This window comes from Martes martes, assembly GCF_963455335.1.
Source record: "Martes martes genome assembly, chromosome: 1".
Lineage (NCBI taxonomy): Eukaryota > Metazoa > Chordata > Mammalia > Carnivora > Mustelidae > Martes > Martes martes.
Window position 1 is genome coordinate 95,347,459 of NC_137888.1, and position 25,899 is coordinate 95,373,357.

Genomic DNA, 25,899 nt, shown 5'->3' on the forward strand with positions numbered 1-25,899 from the left:
CAGTCTTATCCCCCCCAGGTGATGAGAACACAGCACCTAATCTTCTAAGGGGCCCTGGAAAAAAGTAGGAGCACTTGCCAAAGGTTTTGCTCTTTTTTTTTTTTTCTTAAATCTGGGTGGGAGGAGAATGGAAACTTGTTATTTATGCAATTTAAAAGGGAAGCGAGACAAGCAGAAGATTTGGACCCAGGAGACCTGGAGTTTTGTCTACCACGTGCCTCTTTCCTGGAGGATGACGTTCGTGCTCTTTGGTTTTCTCATCCCCCAAATAACAGAAATACATATTCAAGGGGCCGTGTTGAAGATCAAAAGAGCTAGTGTGTGTGAAGTTGCTTTGGAAACTAGGACCAGCTTTTCCCATGTTGGGAAGCCAGTTCCGAGGTGTGTGTGTGAGCGCGCGCGTGCACGCACCCATGTGTTCTCTCATGCTGGGATTCCCCACAACAAAAAATGCTCCAGAAACGGGCCGGATGGCCTACAATTTAACTCAATTCTGACACTCTCTACCCAGAGATAACAGCAGATTCTCCAGGTTAAGGGCTCAGTCCTCCAAGACTGCCGTCCCTCCCACCCTTCAGATACCAGCCACAAGCTCAGGTTTGTTCCTCGCACTTCTCACCAACTGACTATGAATTGTTGGTTCCCGACACCCCCTCTCAGGTGTGTGATTAATTTGCTAGAGAGGCTAGAACACAGAATTCAAAGAAATATCCTACTTCCTAACTTACTGATTTATTATAAAAGGATATTAAGTCAAGAATAGCCAGATAGAGGAGAGGCGTAGAGAGAGGTATGGCCAAAGGGTTCAGAGCTTCCGTGCCTTTTTTAGGCACACCATTCGCCCCAAATCTCCCCATGCTTATCAACCTGGAAGTCTCCGAGTCCCGGCCTTTTGGATTTTTAGGAGGCTTTATTGCACCAATGATTAAAATCATTGGTGGGTGGCAACTGATCCAACTTTTATCATTTTACCCCACCGCATGGGTCAAGGGGTAGGACTGTGCGTTCTAACCCTCAGATACCAGGGTTGGCTCCAGGGGCCCCCAGGCTCCATCCTTAGGCGCTTTGCAAAAGTCACCTCATTAACATAACAAGTGACAACTTTATCTCTCTTCACACTTAAGAAATTCTGAGGCTTTTGGGTCAGTTAAGGACTGTGGGAGAAGGCAAATAAATAAGGAAAATGTATATTTTAAATGACCAAATATATATTTCTTATAAATCACCTTACTGCAAATGTAAAATGTCGTCCGTATTGGTATCTGACAGTGATGTAAGAAAGCCTAATGGGAGATAATAGTCCTAGTGATTTGTGGCCCTGTAGATTTCTTAAGTACATTGAGTGTTTCGAGCTAGATCTTTCCTGCTTATGAAAGATGGTTAACAGTGAATGAAATCCCTTGGGAGACCCAGTTCTAGTACACTGGGAAAACAATAGTGTAAGAAAAGTTATTCCTTTAGCTGTGTCTGAGGGACGATGGAGGAGCTGTCCCCTCCGAGGTACTCAGCTAATACCCTGGAAGACTTTTGTTTGTTGGGTCTTTTGCTCTCACATACATTTTTTTATCTTTTTTTTTTTTTTTTTTTTTTCCGAATTAAAATTCTTCTGAGAGGCACTCCCTGGGCAGCCTGGCATGCCCATGGCCCCCTTGTCTCCCGAAGCCGCCTCCCCATAGCAAGGCCTCTCCCTGCTATGACAGCATCACAGCACTGGCACTCTGGGCCATTGGTGGTGAGACCATTCTAAAAGGGTCTCCAATCCATTTTCCAGGAGTAAGGGATGACAGAGTTGGGGCACACCTAGCAAATGGTGTGCAAATGGTTATTTCAGTGATGTGCAGAAACAAAAATGGCAGCTTCGCCAATTTGAGGATTTACCCATGTGGATTGGCGTTGTTGGACCTGCAGAGTTATGGTGGCGATTTGCAAGGCCAGGAAGTTGACAGTCTTTTGAACACAGTAGAAGAAAGAATGAAAGAACTGGGTAAGGACCATACTGGGGAGGTGTAGAGATTACCACCCATAGTTTAAGGAGGGACTTGACAGATATTGGCTCACTACTGATGGTCTCCTGACATCGATGAAGTGCTGTATGATGAAGACATCGATGAAGTGGTGTATGATGAAGGCTCACCTTATAAGAACATCAAAATTCTACACTCGAAGCAATTTGGAGATGTTCATCCAGTGGAGGGTGATTTGGGTGCACATAGGCTGTCCTGAGCAGTAGGAAAGACTACGTATGGTGGCTAAGATACACTGACTCCAGGTGGTGGAGGTAGGGGGCATATTATGTGAAATAGTCAAACGAAACCACAGATGGTCACTATGGTAGAGATTGACCAAATGGTGATAGATGGATGTAAGGAACACCTGTGAAAACCATGTAGCCACCCCTTAGACAATCTTAAGGGAGACTGCTTTCAGGTTTTAATAGAAGATTGTATTCTAGTACCGAAGAGGTACACCAAAGAAGGGAGAGAGTTTGATTATGTGGATTAATGATCTGACAGCCGTTCTGATCCCCGCATCTCCAGAAGATTTCATATGGGAGTTTCTCAGACGGACTCTTGACCTCTCCATGAAAGGACTGAAACAGGATGGGAAATATTTTCCAGAGGGTAACATTGTCAATCTGACAGAAGCCCTGGCACTCTATGGAGAACAGCTTAGGTGCCTGTATTGTCCTGTGGAATTCTCAAAGGAGATAGTCTGAATTCCTTCATACTGGGAATTGTGAGTGTTTTACACTATTTGGAAGAAAGCAAAGCCTTGAAGACCAATATCCCCTAATCATGTGTGCTGCAAACAGCCTTCCTGATCTTTGTATGCTGTACATGACATCCAAATGAGTCAGGCAATTCACTGTGAATTCCTTCAAGGTTTCTTTCTTTCTTTTTTTAAAATTATTATATTCAGTGAAGAAAAGGACAAATGGGAAATAAATATTTTGATGAACTAGGGTGTTGTTATTTTTTTTTTTGAAGGTCAGCTGAAGGATGATTGGGCTCCACAGTAAAGGCTGCTAAATGCACTGAATCCCTATAATGTGGTTTTTCTTACTTTTTTTTTTATATGTGGGCTTTTTGTTTTTGTTTTGGTAGACTTCAAATTTAGTTTTTTGGAGGAAAGAACATCATTGTTTTGTTCTGAAGGGGAGTTCTTGATGCTATTTCTTCCCCAAAGATTGACTTAGATATGAAAATTTGGTGCCTATAAGGGAGATCTAAGAAAAAATGAGTAGCAATGCTTCAATTATGAATACAAATGAGAAAAAAATGAAAATTCTTCAGAGCTGATCAAGAGAAATATTCACACCCCCCAAATATTTATAAATACGGTGTATGAGTTTTTATGCTTGTTGTCTCAACCCTTCTCAATTTAAAATGTTTCCTATTCATCACCAATAGTCGTATTTTGAAAATGACATCATAGCCTGACTACTGATACATATTTACCAACGCACCCTTTCCCTATTCTTTGTGGAACCCGTTTCCCTTGGGAGTGACCATCCTTTCCACTTTATTGTATTTTTGCCTACGGTGACTCTCTCACGGCATGTTTTCCACTCTGCAGTGTCTCAATCTCCGTCTCTCAGTCAGACTGGCCTTCTTTCCTGCACGACCTTCCTGTGCGTGCCTTCCTGCATGATCTATGTGCTTTCATGACCCATGTGGACCTTCTTACCTCCCGTGGTCACTGCCCAGCAAGAGCCCAATACTCATAACAATGGCATCTTTGAGTTGGGTGCCCTGACACTTCCACATTTGGGGAGCACATTTATTTTGTGGCTATTTTGGTTTTGCATTTCCTGATTTTAATCATTTTTGATTTCTTTCATTCCTAATTTCTAGGGAGGGAGAAGAGGTGTTAAGCCTGCCTTTTACCAGGTGGTCTTGTGATTTTAAAGAATCTCCACACATTAAAATTCCATTTTTATGTATTATCATTTTAATAGAAATGCTCATTTTATGGAAGGAAAATGACAGATAAAAATTTGAATGCTTCTTAGGAGCCTCTTTTACCCTTTTTATTGCATTTTGATGTGGCTTAATTCATTAATAAAGGGGGATGAGTTGGAACTGTAGCGTGTTTTATCTCCTATCATTATTCAACAAAAGAGAATATTTTTTCAATAAAAATTTTAGAGCAAATTTCCAATTTTCTGAAAAATACATTTTTAAAAACAGAATGACCTTGGATTCAATTCAAAACAGGAATTTTACAGCCACTCTTGCAATTCATTTACTTCCGTAACAGTGCCAGGGAGGTAAGATCTACTATTATTATTGCCACTTTGCAGATGGGGTGAGTGACATTCACAGAAACAATGTGGGTTGTCCTTGATCACAGCACTGCAACTTCATCTCTAGGAACTAGGTTAAGAACCAATTGTGTTAAATTTTAAATTCAGTTGCTAAACAACCTCCCCCTGGTCTTTCCTTTTCTTTTCTAGTCTCTAATTTTCTTCTTTTCTATAAAATTTTTGGAGACATTCACTCTATCCTGGACATTTTAAAAAATACTACCTGCCCTAATTTTTGAAGATGATATCTTGCCCATGTCCAATGTTAAATTGAGGATAAAGAAAAGATGTCCTAGGGATGCCTGGCTGGCTCAGTGGGTTGTGTCTGCCTTCACCTCAGGGCATGATCCTGGGGGCCTGGATTTGAGTTCTGCATTGGGCTCTGTGCTCTGCAGGGAGTCTGCTTCTCCCTCTCCCTCTGCCTGCTGGTCCCCCTGTTTGTGCTCTCTTTCTCTGTCAAATAAATAAATAAAATCTTAATAAATAAATAAATAAATAAATAAAATCTTAAAAAATAATCCATTCTCATATGATCTCATATCACCAGAGTTGTGCTAGCGGTATGTACGAAGCGCACTGTAAATGCTGAGGAAGTGTGATAGAGTCTGCCAGGGGTTGGAGGAGGGATAAGTAAATGGATGAAGGTTTTAAAGGGTCAGTGACATTTGGGGCTGAGAATTTGAAGGCAGAGTAGAGAGAAGGGAAGGGCACAGGGAAGGCAGAGATGGCCAGGGTGCGGAGCCCATCATGTCCTAGATAGGGGGTGTCCCAGGGCAGGGCTGCTCAAGACCTGGGGCAGGCAACTAGGCAGGACACGTGCAGTCCCTCCCTGTGCATTCCAAGTGGCCGGGGCTCATCTGTAGAAATGGGGAGCTGCAGATGGTGTAGTAAGCAGTGCAGGCACTGTGGGATCCTGAGACGGTGCTCTGGTCATGACACGGAAGAGAGATTGGAGTGAGGACAAATTGGAAAGCACGGTCCATCAGGAATAATGACAGAAAGAAGATAGAAAGGCTGAACTAAGACAGTGACCATGGGAACCAAGAGAGTGGAGTGGACAAATTTGAGATTTTGAGAGAAAATGGAAAAAAACCCAAAACCCAAAAACCAAAAAAACAACTCACCCCAAACACCTAGTTGTAAAGTTTAAGGGGGAAGGCATGTTTCCATCTCATAAAAATCTAGAATTCTAGAATTCTAGAATTCTAAAACACAACATATTTAGTTTAAAGTTGTGATTATTTGGAACATAGTTCATTAAATTCCTCAAATAAGTGGTTTTTCCATGTTAAACATTTCTAGGAAAGGAAAATGACAAGAAATCAAATTGAAAATCAATTTTATCTTTAAGGAGGGAATTCTTACTTTATGTTCTGGGATCGTTTTAGATCAGTTCAATTTCTTACATCTTCCGGGTCACATTCCTGCCCCTTCCTCTCCTACCTTTACACCCACATTTTGCAGTGGCTCTCCTTCCTTCCTGCCACCACGCCTGTCCTTGATTACCCTCAGCTATAGCACTGCCTTAGGAGCCCCAAGGAAGAGTCTGGTCTGCTCCCCACCCCTTCCGGCCGTATGGCATTAACTCCTTCAAGGCAGGTTCTTTTCCACTCTTCTAGCTCTCAGAGGGAGGGAGCTAAAATTTAGTCTTTACTACGTCACTCCTTAAGTCATTAAAATACGTGATTGACTTAAGGCTCTCAATACACATTTGAGGACTACTATCATTGTTTCCCAGATTGGGAGACTGAGACCTGGATCACATAACGAGAAAGCTAATGCTTTTTATATTATTTCACATTACTATCTTAATGTCTATTCTATGTCCTGGCATATAGTGGATACTCTCAGTAGATGTTTAATTAGCGTTTAAACTGAGGTAGATTTTCTCATCAATAGGTAGCCCTCTGTCAAGCTTGCTAGCAGATAGGGATTCCCCTTTCCCTGGAGTATATAAATTGTATTGTGTTTCAACTTTATTCTGGGTTAAATGCAGCATTGTGTGTTAGTACAGGAATCTTGCTTTAATGTCACTTATGTGTTTATGGGATAATGTGCCTCAGGAGACCAACACTGGTTACAAATGTAACCAGTATGCCCCTGGCTTCTCCTGTTAATTACACATGTGTCACATTTACAATAAGATCACAGATCTCATTGTTCTTTGAGTATCTATCTTTCTATTAGGAAGAAGTTCAGACTTTTCCCAGATCTTTTTCTCTGAGTATTCCCAGGAGCCCCTGTTGTGCAAGGTGGGTCCCTTCGTAGTCACCATCTGTCATGAGCCAAGGCAAATTCTATAGTTCGATGGGTTAGAAAGGCTTTGCTAGGGGAATTTTAAGCAATGTTCAGCAAGATGAGGTGACATGACATGAATGGCGTGAATAGAAAGGTGTGCTATATGCAGTGCACTGTGCACATTCTAGGGTGAACATTCTAGGAGCAGGACCTGTTTCTCGATCTCTCATCTTATAGGGCAAGTGTAGGAGAGGAAAACTTTCTTCCTCTTCCCGTCTAGGTTCTTTGATTAGTCTAATAATTCAACAAACATAAAACAGATTAACCAGAGAAAAACAAATTTAATTTTATACCTAAAGGAGCGCCAAAGAAGTGACCAATGCACTTTTATATCTGTTAGACAAAGAAACAATAAATTTGTGAAGAATTGAGGAAACAAAGGGAACCTGGGGTCTATGGTAACTTACCACTAGGATAGGATGGCCAAGTTCCTGGTCAGCTCCTCCTGCTGGTAAGAGGGGAGAGGTCTCAGTTCCAGATGATTTATCCAGGCTAGTGCTGATCAATAGAAATACATATATGTATAGAAACCATATATGCAAGTGTGAGTGTTTTACTAACTACAGTTGAAAAAGGAAATAAAAATGTGAAATCCATTTTAATAATACATTTTATTTAAATTACTATATCCAAAATATTTCAACATGTAATCAATATAAAAGTTGTTATTGAGATATTTTACATTTTTTTTTATTATGAAGTCTTTGATGTCAATCAGGTGCATATTTTAGACTTACAGAATCTCTCAATTTGGACACTCAACTTCTTTTGGAAATACTTTACCTGTATATAGATTTTATAAAATTTACAGTTAGAAAGTAGATTTTTGGGGTGCCTGGGTGGCTCAGTTGTTAAGTGTCTGCCTTTGGCTCAGGTCATGATCCCTGGGTCCTGGGATCAAGACCCACCTCAGGCTCCCTGCTCAGCGGGAAGCCTGCTTCTCCCTCTGCCTGACACTCCCCTGTTTGTGTTCCCTCTCTTGCTGTGTCTTTCTCTGTCAAATAAATAAATAAAATCTTTAAGAAAAAAAAAAAAAAGGAAAGTAGATTTTCATCTCTAAATTGTTCCAAATAAATACTTTGAAGTTTTCCAATAGCTAAATTAAATACCAATTTTTAAATTCAACTTAAAAAAATTTAAAAAATAAAGTTTAAATTAAAATGAGTTCTTTATGCTAGGCACATTTCAGGGCCTTGATAGTCCTACTTGGCTAGTGGGTACAGTATTGGACACAGAGCAAGCTCCTGGAGTCATTTTTGGGCAATCCCAGGTATGTATAATGTTAATATTATCTGGGAACCAGCAAATCTTAAAAACAGTAATATAATAAAATACAAAGAAATGATATATTAAGTCCCAACTCTGGGTTTGAACCCTAGTTTTGCTACTTTCTGTCTATAACAAAGTTATTTCACTTTCTGGACCTCAGATTACTCATCTGTGGAAAGAGATAATATTTCTGGCCTGAGTTTTGTAATAAGGACTAAATGGGACAATGCCTAGCTTACAGTGAGTTGTCAATAAAGGCAAGGTAATACTGTTTCAGAGTTTAAAAATCCTTTCATAGTTCATCATTTCATTTGCTCCTTACTGAAATCTCATTAAGGATGGAAAAATTTATTATCTCCCTTTATAAAAGATCTAGAACAGGTCTTCAAAATCTAAGCCTATTTCGTTTTCCATATTATAATTACTATCACTGTCAGTTGGCTTGAATCGAGTGGTCCCTATGAGAGGTACTGTTCTTTTTTTGTTTTTTCTTTTAAGATTTTTATTTTATTTTATTTTATTTATTTGACAGACAGAGAACACAAGTAGGCAGAGAGGCAGGCAGAGACAGAGAGGAGGAAGCAGGCTCCCTGCTGAGCAGAGAGCCCAATGCGGGGCTCGATCCCAGGACCCCGGGATCATGACCCGAGCCAAAGGCAGAGGCTTTAACCCACTGAGCCACCCAGGCGCCCCCGAGAGGTACTGTTTCTTAGGGATGCACTTTTGATAGCCACACTACACCAATTTTCCCCTTCTGGTTTTGAGGAAGTAGGGGCTGATGCAGCTATTCATATCTATAAACCTATTGTACAAGGCTTAGAGAAAAGGCAGACTTGTTATTGATATTAGGGATTCAGACTACCCATTTCTCATGAAATATTTGCTTTTCTACTTCCCTAAACACTTACTTAAAAAGAAAGTTAAGGTCTTGATTATTCATAGCATGTTTGTTTGGCACATTGCCTCAGATTGATAGATCACAATGAAAGAACATAAGCAATAGTTAATTTTCAAGTTTCCATGCCATTTTTTTTTTAAAGATTTTATTTATTTGACAGAGAGAGAGAGACAGAGAGCACAAGCAGGCAGAGAGGCAGGCACAGGCAGAGAGAGAAGCAGGCTCCCCACCGAGCAAGGAACCCGATGTGGGGCTCGATCCCAGGACCCTGAGATCATGACCTGAGCCGAAGGCAGCAGCTTAACCCACTGAGCCACCCAGGCGCCCCCTCCGTGCCATTTATTAAAGATTGTGTGTTGACAGTGATTTTGAGCTCTAATTATCTCATGGAGTCTGAGTGTTTCTGGTTTGTTTTCATTGAGGCACAAGCAGAATCTGCTTACGTTTCTAAGTTTTGGGATACTCATTGGGTCTGTTTTCTGATTTTTCTCTTCCTTTGATGACCTGTCAAAAACTGGAGTCTGCCCCTATGTATCATTCCAGTCCATTCTGTCTTGACAATCTGCTGCTTGTCAAGGCTGCCCCACAGTCCTTTGTGTCCCTGTCTGGGAGCCCAGGGCCCTTTTGAGTGCATGAGGCAACTTGTGAAATATCTGATTGAACTTGGGTTCCATCACGCCATCTTAATGAATCAAGCCACTGTAAATTAAAGCTTTGCTCTGCCAGTGGTCTTCCAACTTTGAATACATTTGATTTAAGGGACTTTGGTCTCTGATCATCTCCTACTTTATGAGGTGATATTCTGTAAGTGCAGGGAAAGAATGAAACCAAACATTCGGAGAAGACAGGTATGAGGAACACAAGCAAAGGAAATAGGGCTAATCCACACATGGTATCATATTGTTATTTATAAAGGCAGGTGAAACATGATAATTGGTACCACGTAAAAGTTACTTTGGTGACCTTCCAGACTGTGTGTCCCAGGGATGTGTGGTAGAGGTAGTCATAAAAAATTTTACGCCATGGGAATTCTGTAAATAAAATGCTTCCACAGGCCTCTGTCTATGCAACAGCAATGATCTATGATGCAAGTATCAGAATATATGTTTTCCTTATAAATAGGCAAAGCAAAGCTGATGTGAATTGTCTTTCTCTGCAGAATAACATTGAATAATGAGTTTTTAAAGGATTTTTCTTATTATCAAGGAACATATACTTATTGTATAATATTAAGGGAAAGATAATAAAATCACCCACAAGTACTTCTACTAACGATAACCATTTTTAATTTATTTTGTATTTCCTTCCAGTCCTTTATAAGCATGTATTTTATAACCTAGTTATAATTGTGCTGTATGTAGTTTTATATCTTGCTTTTTTCTTTTAACATTGTAAAATTTTTATGTTACTAGGTTAAGCATTGGATAGACTCATAAATCATTTAGTCTATTACCTATATTGGAAAATTTTGGTTGAGTTCATTTTATTTTTCTCTTTAAAATAACCCTGTGATGAACACCTTTGGATTTTTATCTTCTAAATCGTATTTTATTATTCCTTTAGTATAGGTTCCTAAAAGTGGAATTATTGGGCAAAGTTTATAAATATTTTTAGAGCTCATGACACATATTGACAAATTCTTTTCTAGACGGGTTTTTAATTTATCCAATGTTCTGTCCCATCAGAAGTATATAGTAGTGCTTGAGAAGACAGATATTTTAAACAAATATATTAGCATGTAGACAACCAAAGTACAGATGTTCTCTTCAGAAGCGAGCTATACTTATTTAAATGTAGTTGCCTGTGTACACGCCGTTACTTCAGAGGGGCCCATGATTTAAACAGAGAATAGTGTCACCAATTCAGGTTCTGAGTGATTTTTGGCTGTTTTCAAAAATTGCATGATCTGTTCCCAAAGAATGAAGACTTGCTACCCTCAAAGATACACAAAAGTATGAGTTACCAGCAAATAGCCCTTGCTACTGGCTTTTCCTTCTTCAAGGACCCTGCTCCTGCTGGATGCTGCTGTGACCATCAAAGCAATGCCAGAGAAGGGCTGGAAGTGAGGAGGAGAGGGGTGGTGTGGTGTGTGCTGTCCAAAAGCTCTTCCCCTGGCAGTGTCTAAGTAACGGTGCTCACTTGGCTCCAACTGATGCAGAGAACAAATTTAGACCTGAAAGAGGGGGATGAGCATGGTGTATTCATGACAAGGCGATTTTACTAAAGGAAACAACATGGTTTTTCTATGGGACATGTTTTAATGGGTTTTACTTGATGAGAGAGAGCAAAACAGAGAGAGAGAGAGATACAAGGGGCGGAGAGAAAGGAAAAGAATTATTTTAATAACTGGGGAAATAACTGGGGAAATCTATGTGAAGAGTGTATCAGTGATTTTTACTATTCTTGTCACTTTTCTATGGGTTTGAAAAGTTGGAAATTGAAAAGATGAGAAAAACAAACATCTGTAGGGGACAAAAACTAACTTTCTTCTTCCCTTCTATGTTCTTGGCCAAGACACTCCTGTTTAAAAAGAATAATGGGAGAAAAATTTAATTACGTATGTATGTATGAATAGGAGCCCCTCAAATGTGAGAGACTTGAAAAGGTTACCAGAGCAGGCAGCTTTTATGCTTTTTAGACAAATAAGTTGGGTGCCTGGGTGGCTCAGTTGGTTAAGCGTCTGCCTTTGGCTCAGGTCATGATCTCAGGGTCCTGGGATGGGGTCCCGCATGGGGCTCCCTCCTCAGGGGGAAGTCTGCTTCTCCCTCTCCCAATCCCTCTGCTTGTGTTCCTGCTCTCGCTGTCTCTCTGTCAAATAAATAAATAAAGTCTTGAAATAAAAAAAAGAAAAAGAAATGATAAGTTTGTGTAGAATTAACAAGGCAGAGGGGTTTGGGCTTGGGGTAGCAAATGGTACAGGGTTAACAAGATTTATAAAGCCTTCTCGGCCCTATCTTTGGTGATAAGGTTGTCTTCTATCCTCTGGGTACAGGGAGAGTACCTGTCACATGAGAGATTTATTTCCTGCTTTCAGGTGGACAGAGGAAGTTCAGAATGTTCTTAAATTGGTTGTTTCTTAAGTATCTTTATTCAAGATAATCAATGTGCCAATGTGGCATATTTTAGGGTGATATATTCTGAATCCCTACTCATCAAACACCACCACAGGCCCTGAAGAACGATCTAGGAATGATTGAAATCAAGGGCCTGGCATCAAGGCAGAGGTGGATCAGAACATACGTGATTTTCACGTGGTCATGGGCAGTCTCCTTTGGAATTCTTACTTTGGGTGTGGGACTTGTGTACTTGAACTATTTCTTACAAAAGAATACCCAGTGCCATCTCCCACTATATTTTATTAACAGAATTTATCAGCCTAATATAGACAAGTTGAGAAGAATCTGTTTAGACATTTTGAAAGGGAATTTGCCCCCAACACCAGAGATCAGGAGAGTCTTCCAGATGCTTCAGCAAATGTTGGAGGGGCATGGGAAGTAGTAGAAGACAAAGGAAGCTGAGATTATTGAAGCATTCAGGGCGTGGACTAGCTATACAATTAATAAGATTTCACTTGGTCTGATTATCAAGTGTATATCGCTTCTCCTTTTTGGCTAATATGTCTTTTTTTGTTATTGTTTCACTACATGTCTTTGTAATGTTACAGAATAAAATCCAGTATCTCTTCAAGAAAATGGCAGAGAGAAAGCAGTTATCCTATTATCACTGAGTTTTAAGTTTTTGCTTCTTTTGGTCCATAAACCTCTGTAAAAATGATATTAGGAGATACTAATTTGAACCAAAACTTAAGAGTGGCTACATCATTAGTCCCTGTGTCAGGTTGGCTTTGAGCTGACAAGGAAATATTTCCAATACAGTAAAGGGAAAATGCTTGGACTTTAATATGCATATAAATCACCCAGGGATTTTTTTTTTTTTTTTTTTTGAGAGACTGAGAATGTGGGTCGGGGGTAATGTGGGAGAGGGGCAGGGGAGAGGGACACAGAGAATCTTAAGCAGGCTCCATGCTCAGTACAGAGCTCTGTAGTGGTTTAATCTCATGACCTGAGCCAAAAACCAAGAGTCAGATGCTTAACATACTGAGCCACTCAGGCACCCCTACCTAGGGATCTTCTTAAAAATATCGATTCAGATTCAGTTGATCTGGGGAGGAGCTTAAAATTCTGCATTTCTCACAAATTCCCAGGTGATGCTGATACTGCTGGCCCACGGATCACATTCCAAATAGCAAGTAGAGGACAAAACAAGTATTTGTATCTAAGGTAGGCATTACCCTCTTTGGTTCTTGGTTTCTTCAGTTGTAAAATGGAAAAAATGCATATATGAAATTCTTGTGAAGTTGAAATGAAATAAACATTCTGAAAGTACTTTATAAACTTTGCTTTCTCTACTATTAATTATTATTATTATTTTACTAATACCATATTACTTTACAAATCCTTTAGATTTGTTTTTTATTTACTTTATTACTTTACAAATCTTTAAGAGAACTTAAAAACAAAGACGGGATGGAGCGCCTGGATGGCTCAGTCAGTCAAGCATCTGACTCTTGGGTTTGGCTCAGGTTATGATCTCAGTGTCATGAGCTCAAGCCCCATTTTGTCTCCTCACTGGACGTGGAACTTGCTTAAAATTCTCTGTCTGTCTGTCTCTCTCTCTCTGCCTCTTCCTGCTCTCAAAAAGAAAAAGAAAAAAAAAAAAGAGAGAATGGGAAGTGCAGTAAATTTATGCTGCATTGTTGCTATGCAAGGCTCTTGAGACTGATGTAGAAACTGAGATCACGAGCAAAATTCATTTCTATGGACAATGCTGTTGAACTTATTAAGAATTCTAAAGATTTGTTACCTTGATACCTTTTGCAAAGCTGTGAAACTTCTCTCTTTCTGAAAAGAAGTTACTTTTGCAAGTTTTGGATTTCCATTATACATCATCCTTCCTAAGACTGACTAGAACCTTTCTTCTAGCCCTAACCAAGAACCAGCCAAAATAACCTATGGACATTTAGTACTGGATTTGGAGAAAGTGATCAAACACTGAAGCCGTAATCAAGTAATTGCAATTATATTATTTTCAAATATAATATTCAGGCATTGTGGAATGAGAACTCTAATTTTCAAAAACCAAAGATAAAGCAATTGATCAGCTTTTGAATATCAGTAGGACTTCCATAAAACAGCTGAGTAAACAAATAGGCAGTGTAAGATTTTATCTCAATTAAGAACAAAAAAACAGTTACAGAACATAGAAATCCTTTTGGAAAATAAAATTTTAACACTAAAGTTAAAATTCAAAATGAACAAGTTTCATTTCCTAGAGATGTTATGAGATTTTTTTTTTTCTTCCAATAATGGGGAATTCTCACAGTGGTGAGAAGTGATGACATCAGAGGTAGTCAGATGGGAGTCTGAGCCATTTACTTTAGATTCCCACATTTGGCTGGACTCAAGTTCCCATAGAAAGAAATTATTTTCCAGTACTTACAAAAATAGAACGGAGATGCTATGACAGTGTGAGTTTAAAAACAAAAAGGAGTTTCTTAAACTTCACAGTCTTTAACTGCCTACAAATGTATTAGCAACTAGCTTGAGGGAAGGTGGTAACAGTGATGGATTCTCTGACATGGGGTAAGAAAGGGGACGATCTGATAAAGGTAAGATGGTCCCCTGGAAAACCACAAAGTCATTTTATTTCAAAATTTAAAAGTATTTATACCTTGCATACTTATGACAATACAATCTGACATACATTTAAGATTAAATTATTAATTGATGACTTTACAATCTTATTATATCATGAAAAATTCAGCACTATGTATTTTATTTGTTTTTCCTTTTCATGTTATTATCAATGTTATCAGAGATCCTACTCATTTTTCCCATTATTTAAAAAAAATCCAATTTTCTGTTTATTTTACTCTGAGTTCTTCCTTCTTACCTATCTTCACAACCCCTTGGTGGTGTCAGTGGAGGTCTCGAGTGATGGCTTTTGACTCACTACCTTGTCAGGTATGTGCATTTATGCTGAGTCACACATTTAAGGGGAGGGAATATAAAGGACTCAGAGGAAAGAATAGAGATTTTAATGAGACAACTCAACTGATAATATCTGCCTTACCACATAAGACTTCTCTCCATAGGATTGAGAAAGTATATTATGAGTTTTATAATTTTTATTATTTTTAAAGGATTTTTAAGTATTTACTTGAGAAATCTGCACATATATTGTTTGTCCATATCTGTACATGACATGTGAGTAATTCTTAATGATGCACATGAATATGCATGAATATGATAAGCATACTTGAGTCGACCTGGTAAATGTTAGTAGATTTTGAAAGAACAAAGCAGGTGAAAGAGGTGGCAATGGTTATTTTATAAGCTGTTGAACGAAGTAAGTCAAATTGGAACAGGAGTCAAATCAAACTTGTTGAGAACATTTATTGCTGCCAGTGGAAATGAAAGACGTAGAGAATCCCTTTGTAAAGACGAGCCAAGGGGAGCGCGCCCTCACTTCTTTGGCTCGGCCTTTGTTACTGGACTGGTCACCCTCAGGGGGGTGGGAGGCCACTGCCCCTTCCTCTGGGACCTCTTCATGGCAGCACCTGCTCCCCAGTGCCTAGCTTTGCTGCACAGTTTGAAGCCGCTTCAGTTTTGTTTTTTGCCTTCGGGCAGTTCTCAGTTTTTTAGTTTTTAAGAAACTGTCCTCTAATTGGTATAGAAAGTCTTCAATTCGACCAACCTAGAAGAAATAAGATTTGTGGGTTTTTTTTCCCTTTTTTTTCAGGTTTTGTGTAATTAGGAAAACAGTGAGGTATTTAAAATGAAAAGGCACATGCAGGTCCATGTTGGGACAGAATTAGCAGAGCTGGAAATGATTGAACGTAAAAGCCTCCTTCAGTCTGCATGTCAGGTTCCCTTATTTTAGGAACGTGAAGTAGACATGCAGGAGTTTGCTTTACCACTCAGTCCTATGTCCTGGGTATTGAAGTGGGAACTATCATCACCCACTGTCTTTAATGGTCAGGAATTTCAAAAAGAAAGAAACGGTGAAAAACAAAAATGATTCTGTTATCAATGGAAACAAACAAACACACTCCCATCAAAGCCAGAGTTTCCAGCATTTGTATGCTCTGGCCAACTTGGGAGAAAAATGATATTACATATTGTCTTAGCAAAGAAACATTTCTCCTTTAAATCAAAACACAATTTTGGGGAAATACATTTTCTTAAAAAATGCCACACTCCAGAGAATAAGATAAAATAATGATATACAAAACAAAATAAACTACTTTGTCTAAAAAAAAAAAAAAACAACAAAAATAAACTATTAGTCTTTCTACCAAATAAAACTTATAATTATTCAGTGACAGTTGAATATGTTGTACTATTTGTCACTATTTTATTCTACTAAAGAACTGTAGAATAAAACAGTTTACATATATGCTGAGTTGGGCTCTCATGAAAGCCCATAGATATAATAATTTATACTTAGCCCTGACTCCCAGCACCTGCATATTGCATTAGCCTAAAGTCACTCACTGAAGAGCCCATTGTCATAAAGTTAGCTCAAAACTAGAGCACTTATTATTCAAGGTACACGAACATATCACCTACTTAAGATAAAAGCACTTAAACTCTAATTTTCCAATTTTGAGTTCTACTTTTAAATCACTTGATTTATCATTCAGGGTAATATCCAAAAGATAATTCAGATTGTCAAAAAGAGAATAATAAATGGTAGCACTCATCTATATGTTATGCTTGGATCTTTTATCACACCAGGTGATGTAAATTGTCTGTAGGTTTCCTTAAGAAAATAAGATAATTTATTTATGTGAAAACAATTCTTTTGAAAACCTAAAATCACTTCAGGTAAATTTCTCCAAAAGTACGTTTCTATGATGTCTAATCATTGTGGCAGTCGTCAAAATAATTTGACAGAATATTTTTGGACTGTCATGAAGCAAGTGAATTATTCTATATATTCCATACATTGATACTATCCAACTTATACCAAAATCGTAAGTAAAAAATTAACACAGAGCACAATCAAAACAAACATAATGGATGGCACTTTATCATACTTCAATAGTTGAGTTGATGACTCACTCATATTTATGCACTGAAAATGTATCATTTAAATCAATGCTCTTTACAATTAGAATGTTTGCAATTAGTCCAAATACAATTTAAAATTACAATCTTAATGCAACAAAAAAAGCTTCTTTTGATGATAATTGCTTTAAAATATCCATTAGGTGGCTGCTGTCTTTTCTCCTGTTTAAATTATATTTATTAATAGCAGTGTCGACTAACTGGGTTGCCTTTCATTAAAAAAGACAAAGAAGTAACACAGGAGGTCTGGGTGGGACAGAGAGTACTGCTAAATTAAGCTGGAGGTCTAGAGTATATGCTACCTACCTGTCTTAGCCTGGCCTGGGTGTTTACCTCCTACCTAGCATGTCTACATGCTGTCCTTTCAACCCATTCTCCTACTGGTACTGGAATGATCTTTTTAAATGTAAGTTTGGTCACATTTTTCCTTGCTGAAAATACCTAAATGGATTCCTAATCCCTTAACATGTCCCACACACCTTTGACTGATCTGGTGTCACTTGCATCTCTAATTCTGTCTCCTATCACTGCATTCACCTCAGTGTGTAGTACATCTTTCAGTTATCTGAACACAGCAGCGCAGTGTTCTCAGCCCCCTTGATCTTCTTAATCATAAGCCATGTGATGGAATACTCCCATTGGAACCCTTAAATTTCCTCTGGATTTCAGGTTCAACATCAGTGCCTCAGGGACATCTTCCTTTATAATCCAGACCAGGTTAGGTCTCTCAGTAACATATATATTCCCACAGCAGCCCATTCATCTCATTGCAAATTGTAATTTTTTTTTTTTTTTTTTTACCTAATTGTTCATAGTGATTTCTTTAGTATCTGTCTTCCTATCTGGGTTTTAAGGTCTCTAAGGCAGGAGTGAGGTCCATGTTTTCCACTATTCCCAGAATCTAGGATATGGTAGACCCTCCATAATTCTTCTCTCTGATAATAGAGCTGAAGACATTCAGCAACAAAATTGTTTTTCCATATTCGCAGTGATACCTGGTATGCAGCACATCAGAAGGCTTTCTTTTCTCTTACAAATTAAATAATCATCACTTTCACATGCCATCATTCTATCATCATTATTTAGCTTTGAGAGTCTCCAGGCAAGGTACTAACAAGGTGTGATCTCCATACTCAAAATGGACTAAGGTACAAAAGGCACTGAGTAAAGAAAGAGTCAGGAGTGTTGAGTTCTGCTTGTGGCCAGACTTATAACCCTGATCTGTGATCCCAGAGCAGTCACTTGGCCTCTCTGAGCTTTAGTTTAACTGATCTTTGGTGAAGAAAGGGTTCGCCTGGATAATTTCCAAGGACACACCAAGCCAAAAAATTCCATGACTTGTACTCACATCACATCTAAGTTAGTCCAATCTTACATGAGTCCTCACATTTTTCAAATCAGAGGTTATTCTCTTAGATTACACCATTAGATGAATGACACACTATGCAGTAAAGTAAGTCAATTTTAGCTTCTACACTTTCTGAAGTGTAGGAGAGCTGCAACATGTTTTTAGTAAAACTGGTTCTTTATTTTCTTTTTTTAAGTCAAGGAAAGAAAAATGCTAGTTGAAGAGAAAATAGATTCATATAACTAAGAAGAACAGATTGCAAACGACAGAAATTTCTATAAAGCCCTTAGGGAAATAAAACACAAAGAAATATGTAAGCACGTAAGGAAGGGAAATGAGCCAGTTTTTGGAGCAGAGGCCTTATTAGACTTTCTTTTCGGTACAGAATCTACTTGCTTAACTGTATCAGATAGTCTACTTGGTCATTCTGGGTCTAATTTTCCCATTTGTAAAATGGAAAGATGGCATTTTTTTAATGTATCTATGTGCCAGTGCTGACTTGGCTTTACGGAGCTATGGACATCAGACCAAATGAGCTTGGAGAGAATTCTGGGATGTCAGATGATCAAGGGGACTGAAGGTCTCAGTGAGAGGGCAGATTCTCGCCTATCATATGGCTATCAGTCATAATTCACATCAAAGAGTAAGGAAATTATTATCAATGAGTTTCTCAGGACCCTTAAATCTTATACACAAAAATCTCTCAGTCAGGATTTCGTGTAGATTCAAGAAGTTCAGAATGAAGCTCAGAGCTATGCAACTCTAAAAGAGAAGACAGCCTGCGAAGCAATAGGAGATCTCAAAATTGAAATTTTAACAGTACAGAAACAAATAAATACCAATTGAGTGAGAAATGGGGAGGTAACTAAACAGACCAACTTATATTAGAGGAAAATTTCTAATCAGCTCAGATTTCAAAGGGAGCACATTTGTTCTTTCATGCAAATATTTATCAAACATTTACTATGTGCTTGGCACTGTAATAGGGTGATAAGCAAAAATATCAAGATATTTGTTTATGAGGAACTCATATTCATGCAGGAGAGGCTTAACAAAAAATGATTGCAATAAAGCATAACTGCTTCTGTAAGAATTATATATGAAAAGTCCTATTGGCAAAAATGTCAGAACAGTGAATTCTACTTGAAGGAACACAGGCATGCATTGGGGAGATAGGAGCTGGCTCTTTGCCAGGACAAGAAGTGAATTCCAGACAGAGGGAAGGGGATTCCATCAGAGCAAGGTTGTGAAAGAACACGGGCTATTTGATAGGGATAAGTTTCTTCTAGCATAGATGTGGGCATCGGGGGGCTGGGAATAGAGATACATACAGCTGGAAATATTGATTGAGGTCAGCTTGTAAGAATGGAAAAATATTTAGCCATGTGGTTAGAAAGTAAATCTGGTACCATTATGTGGAGTGGAATGTAGCCAGGGAAACTAGAGGCAGGTGAATCAATTAGGGGACCAGTGTAATAGGATATGGAGAATATTATGAGGACCTGAATCAAGAACTTGAGGGATATTTAGGAAGAAAGCTCTATAGACTTGATGAAAAATTCTGTGTTGGGACAAGAAGGCATGCAAAATTTTGGAATGACTGTGAAAGTTCTAACTCGAGATAATGATGATTTCTAGTGAGATAAGAAATACAACTAGATGAACAGCTTTAGGGAAAAGAAGTGAGTTTGATTTATGACAAATATAAGAAATGGAAAAAAACTCACATAATCAGAAATTAATTAAAAATGGACCTATAATAATAGCCTAGTACTAGGCTAAAAGCCAGGATGATCAAAACTCCAAATTAAAAAAAAACCCAACAACCTATCATTTTGCAGCCTACCATGTGAAAAGCATTCTAGCAGTTAAAAAGTGCTAAGAAAAACAAAAACAATGTTTCAGTTATTCAGAGTAAAAAGGTGATTAGTACAGAGATATGGTACTGGATCAAAGTCAGGTATACCTGTTTGGAATTCCAGCTCCTGCATTTTCTTGTTGTGTGACTTCATGCAATTTTATTTAACTTTTTAAAACCTACGGGCACCTGGGTGGCTCAGTGGGTTAAGCCTCTGCCTTCGGCTTGGGTCATGATCCCAGGGTCCTGGGATCAAGCCCCACATCCATCGGGCACTCTGCTCGGCAGGGAGCCTGCTTCCTCCTCTCTCTCTGCCTGCTTCTCTGCCTGCTTGTGATCTCTGTCTGCCAAATAAATAAATAAAATCTAAAAAAAAAAGGTAAAACCTAAGTTTCTTTTTCTATCAATTGCTTCACAGGATCCTAGTAAGATTAAATTAATTTGTGTGAAGTATTTGCATAGGTCTGAATCACTATTATTTAATAGTAGCATTCATTAATACTTGAATCTGGAAGTATGTGTTCAGTAAATAGAAAAAAGATAACTAGATGAAAAAAATGAAGTATGAAATGAAGAATGAAGATGAAAAAGTGAAGTAAAATAAAAAGATAAACAGCATTAATAGACACTCCGTTTTTGGCCTCAGGGATCCTGGCTCAGTACCTACACTAATTGTAGTTGCCACACATTAAAGTCTTGCGATCAGGTCTCGAAATTCCACTATATAAAAGTCAGAATTAGAAGGGAGCAGAGAAAGGAGAGGAGAGAAGAGTTTCTGATAGCACATATTAGTAGCAAGTTCAATAGAAATCAACAGTATTCTCTGGTTGCCTCCCTGGAAACCAGTCTTCTTATAGACAGCAATGTGTCCGTCTCATAGAAGCAACTTACATGTTCATCGGTGGATGCATGAATAAAGAAAATGTCACACACACACACACACACACACACACACACACACACACACACACGAATATTATTAGCCAGAAAAAAGAAAGAAATCTTGTCATTTGCAACAGCATGAATGGAACTTGAAGGCATTATGCTAAGTGAAATAAGTCAGAGAAAGACAACCGTGTTCATAGACACAGAGAACAGTCTGGTGGTTGCCAGAAGTGCAGGGGATGGGGGGGAGGTGGGCAAAATAGATGAAGGTAGTCAAAGATGCAAACTTCCTGTTATGATGTAAATAAGTTGTGGGGATGTGATGTACAGCATGGTGACTACTGTTAATAATATGGTACTGTATATTTGAAAGTTGATGAGAGATTCAATCTTAGAAGTTCTCATCACCAAGAAAACCTTGTAGGGATGCCTGGGTGGCTCAGTCAATTAAATCAAATAAGGAGTAGTTTAGGGAGAAGAAGGTAGAGGCTGCAGTTAGGCAGATGCTGATGCTTCTCAGGATTGGGTGAAGGTGGGGTGCCTGGGTCTCTCAGTCGGGTAAGCCTTTTAGCTCAGGTCATGATCCCAGGGTCCGGGGATTGAGTCCCGAGTTGGGCTCCTTGCAGGTGGGGAACCTGCTTCTCCTTCTGCTTCCTACTCCCCCTACTCGTGCTTCCCCTCTTTCTCTCTGACAAATAAATAAATAAAATCTTTAAAGCAAAACAAAACAAAAAAAGAAAAAAACACTTGTAACTATGCCTGGTAATGGATTTTAATTAGACTTACTGTGGTGATCATTTCACAATATATATGAATATCATTATGTTGTACACCTGAAACTAATATAATGTTATATGTCAATTATATCTCTATAAAAATATATAAAAAAAACCTTTGAGGTAAAATATATCTATTTCAAAGGAGACTGTAAGGACCTATTTTATGTTTATATGTTGTCAAGAGGCTTTCATTGAGGTTAAACAAAACCTTGTTGTTTAGCCCTTGAACTGTGCTCGCTCCCCTTCCCCCAGGGGATTCACTTAAAGGCGGTCCCGGAAACCAGCTCCGGGTAACAATGCCCAGATACAAAGGTGGGTCAGGCCAGGTGGAGACATCCGATCAGTAGGGGGTTGCATACTGTCTCCCTAGCTACCAAGGAGTATGGGCCCCCGCCCTTTGGGTACCCTTTTGGCACCAATCCTAATCAAGGTGTAATAGGCTAATTCAAATGTCTACTAGGGTAAATTATAATTCAATTGGTCACCTAACATCACTGTGGAGTTTCCTGTGTGTGTTACAATCTCATTGGCCACCTGTGCGTGGCCAGGCCCGACCGCATGGTCTTTGTCCTTAAAAGCTAGACTGTGAAACAGACAAGAGTCGCCCTCTCTTGTAAGAGGTGCGGCCCCGAACGTTCGGTTAGATTCTTGATGCTTGGCGCGAAATAAAGCTTTGCTTGACCTTCGCTTTGTATCAGTCTCGCTCCTTTAATCACGGACCCGTTATTGGGGCATAACAGAGACTAATACTTTTATCCCTTCTCTGCTCAGGTCACATCACATGCTTGGTTCTGGATGCGTGAAGTATCTACCTCCAAACTGTAAGAAGAAAAGTTGAAGGATCTGGATAGCTCCTGGAATCGTAACAGGAGTCTGTGGTGTCCAAGTATATCAAGGTGGTTATGTGGAAGGGGTGGTGGATTTGTTTTGTGTGAGCTAATACAGTGGAAAGAGTGCTGTGTACAATTAGAGAGTTTGATTCTTTAGTCTTCCGCTAGTCATGTGACTTAACTTCTGACCTTTAACTTTCTCATCTCTCATATAAATTGTGAATTAATAATGATAATCATTCTCTACTTGACAGGGTTTTTGTGAGGATTAAATGGCTTAATGTTCATGAAAAGTTCTTCATAAGTGGTTAAGCCATCCAGGAAGATTTTAATAGCAGTTACATTGTGTAGTGCCTGGTGGCTTCATAGTAGGTTCTCAGTAAATATTTGCTGAGTCAAGGAATAACTGAATGAGTAATCAAATGAGTGAAAGAATAGATATGAGGTATAACTGTTCTTTTCACTATTGTATAAAAATGAAAGGGACTTTCATTTTTTATTTCAGTCCCCATCACGGAGACTGGAAATCAAACATTAGATGACTCTTCTGGAGAGCATGAAATATTTGTGAGTCATGTGTGAGCCAGGGGTTGGACTCAATAAATTTTTAAAATTCATTCCAACTTTAAAGTACTAATTCCATGATGTTTAGTTTGACCAGGATTCATTCCACAGAAATGTGCTCTGTGGAAGGAGGGCATATTGCATTTTGCCTGTACTACATGGAAAAGCACAATGGAAATGAGAGGGATCTAACAGCTTCTATTGCAGTTTTTTATATACTGAAAGGACTGAACTAATTACTATAAACACCCATAGATACTGAGATTCTTGAGCCTCCCCTGTGTCCCATTTATAAGATTATCACATCTAAAAGACCTATATTTTCTTCTCTAGATGTATCAGAATTGTATCTTGCATGCACAGGGCCCCTATTATGGATTAGCTTAACAGCAGAAGGTAGTTCACAGAACATTCATTTCCTTTTCATCTTATAACTGCGCAAGATTATGTACTGACACTAAAATATTTCTTTTCAGTTAATGATTTTATTTTTTTTCAGCATATCAAAACTTATAATTTTCTACTGGATTTCAGGATAAAATGCAACATTTTATTAGATAAAAATAATATGTTTTCCCACATACAACCACTCATAATCACTTTAAATATAGGCATGCTAAAAGGTACTTGAATATTTACTCCAATAATCTTTTACTTTAAATTGGTTTGTATCTTAGATGTAGGTGGAAAGTATAAGGATGCCCTTGGGTCAGGTGACATTCTGTTCATTTAAGAGCTTTCATGTGAAGGAGGATTACCATTAACTCTCCATCATTTTGTGGTGTTGACTGTGCCTTCATTTGCACAGAGATTCAACCTATTTTCACATGGTAATTGAAGGCATATAAGCCAGGGTGAAAGCAACATTCCTGCCTTCCGTTTACTGTGTGAGGGCTGTTATGAGACCAAAGGCATTGCTAAGAAAGGAACAGAAGTTTAGGGCAATAGTTAGAAATGGGGGCAAAATAAGGAAAGAAATAACCAAAGGCTTAACATGAGCAAATTTAGTGAGAGATAACAATAAGAGACTACACAGCAGTGGCCTGATAAAGCTTTGAAAGGGGAGTCATTCGGATGTGGTAGAGGGGAAGGAGAGTCACTGTGAAGATTTGGGTGATCCCTTTCCCTCCCAAGTCAATTAAAATCAAACAGTACTGGATTGAGTTGAATTGTGTTCTCTCAAAATCCATATGTTGAAGTCTTAACTCTCAGTACTTCTGAATGTGACCTTATTTGCAGAAAGTCAAGTTAAAATGAAGTCATTAGGGTGGGCCCTAATCCAAAATGACTGGTGTTCTCATAAAAAGGGGAAATTTGGATAGACGCACAGGGAGAGTGCCATGTGAAAACAAAGGCAGAGATTGGGGTGATATTCCTATAAGCCAAGGTATGATAAAAACTGCCAACAAACCCCGGAAGCGAGAGGCATGGAACTGATTCTTCCTCATGACTCCCAGAAGGAACCAACTCCGTGACAGTTTGATCTTAGAACTTCCAGCTTCCAGAACTGCAAGATGACCAGTTTCTGTTGTTTAAGCCACTCAGTCTGTGGTACTTCGTTACAGTAGCCCTAGCAAACTAATACAACAACTAAGACATAAAGTTGTGGAAGCTCAGTTAAGTTCTAATTTTACCCTCAAACAAGACTGATACTTTTCTAAAATTCACTTTTCCTGCTGGTTCATGCTCCTTACTAAGCCTGCCCAGTTTAGTATGTACCATGGGAACCAAGGTGGTTTCTTTCCAATAATGGCAGTGAGAGGAAGTTGACCTCAAACGTGAAAGCGTGGGTAAATTACACTAAGAAGAGTTGAATTGGGACTGCCTATTGGATTTCTTGTAGTCTGGATCACGGAGAGGGGATTAGGTATATTGACAGGGGTTTGTTTGCATATGTTCATGCCTTAGGAATTGGGTGCTCAAAGGATTTTTTAGTAAAGCTTTTAAAGATGATTTTTAGGGAGAGAAAATGTAGATGAAATAAGAATCACATTCTTCAGGAATAAATATCATGTTTATATGACTACGATGGTGGTTACAGAATGAGAATGTGTTTCTAGAGATTAGCAGTGTGGACCAAAATCCTCTCGGCAAAACAGACATTTCACTCCACCACAGTGGATTTGATAACATTAGTTTCTTTGCTCTGTTCCATTTAGTTTCCAGACCAAATGCTTTTAAATATTTATCATCCAAAATGGTTTGAATTTTAATTCTTATTAGAATGACAATTGTTTTCAAATAGGCTTGAAATTAATTTCTAAAATAAACTTAGTTTCTGAAACGGAGTTGTTTCTGTTATTCATAATATATCAATTTCCTTTAGCTTTTGGCCTGCATTCAAGCAGACAGGCCCCACATTTTTCCTTTTTCATTTAGTGAATTTGGAATTTTATTCCATATTTTTGTCATAAAAGTACAATGTGAAAATATGAGGCCCCTACCCTGAGAAATTATAATATGTGCAAAAAAATTTTGTACTAAACCATATTATCAGCTCTTGATTGAAAACTCCCCTAATGATAACACTTTTTGCTATGTTTAGTATAGAGTTAAAGAATAATTATAAAACCTTCTTATGACTTTGTCCAGGAAATCATGTATCATGTTTTTTTAAAAAAATATTTTTCAACATTTAAAAAAAAGATTTTATTTATTTATTTGAGAGAGAGAGAGAGAATGAGAGAGAGTGAGTGTGAGAGGGGGAGGGTCAGAGGGAGAAGCAGACCCCT

The 25,899-nt window shown here is 38.5% G+C and overlaps 1 protein-coding gene and 1 pseudogene across 2 annotated transcripts in view; one reads left to right on the forward strand and one right to left on the reverse strand.

Moving 5' to 3' along the window:
• Positions 1-1,477: 1,477 nt before the first annotated feature.
• LOC308343120 (spermine synthase-like) lies at positions 1,478-2,776 on the forward strand (annotated as a pseudogene). The gene is made up of 2 exons: positions 1,478-1,500; positions 1,614-2,776. The product of its transcript is annotated as a spermine synthase-like (transcript).
• Positions 2,777-15,404: 12,628 nt separating this feature from the next.
• SPATA16 (spermatogenesis associated 16) overlaps positions 15,405-25,899 on the reverse strand; it is a gene marked incomplete at both ends in the record, with an annotated part of 218,682 nt that continues 208,187 nt past the window's right edge. Inside the window, one exon of the mRNA XM_080821363.1 lies at positions 15,405-15,527. Coding sequence (XP_080677489.1) covers positions 15,405-15,527 — 123 coding nt within the window. The remainder of the gene's footprint in view (positions 15,528-25,899) is intronic.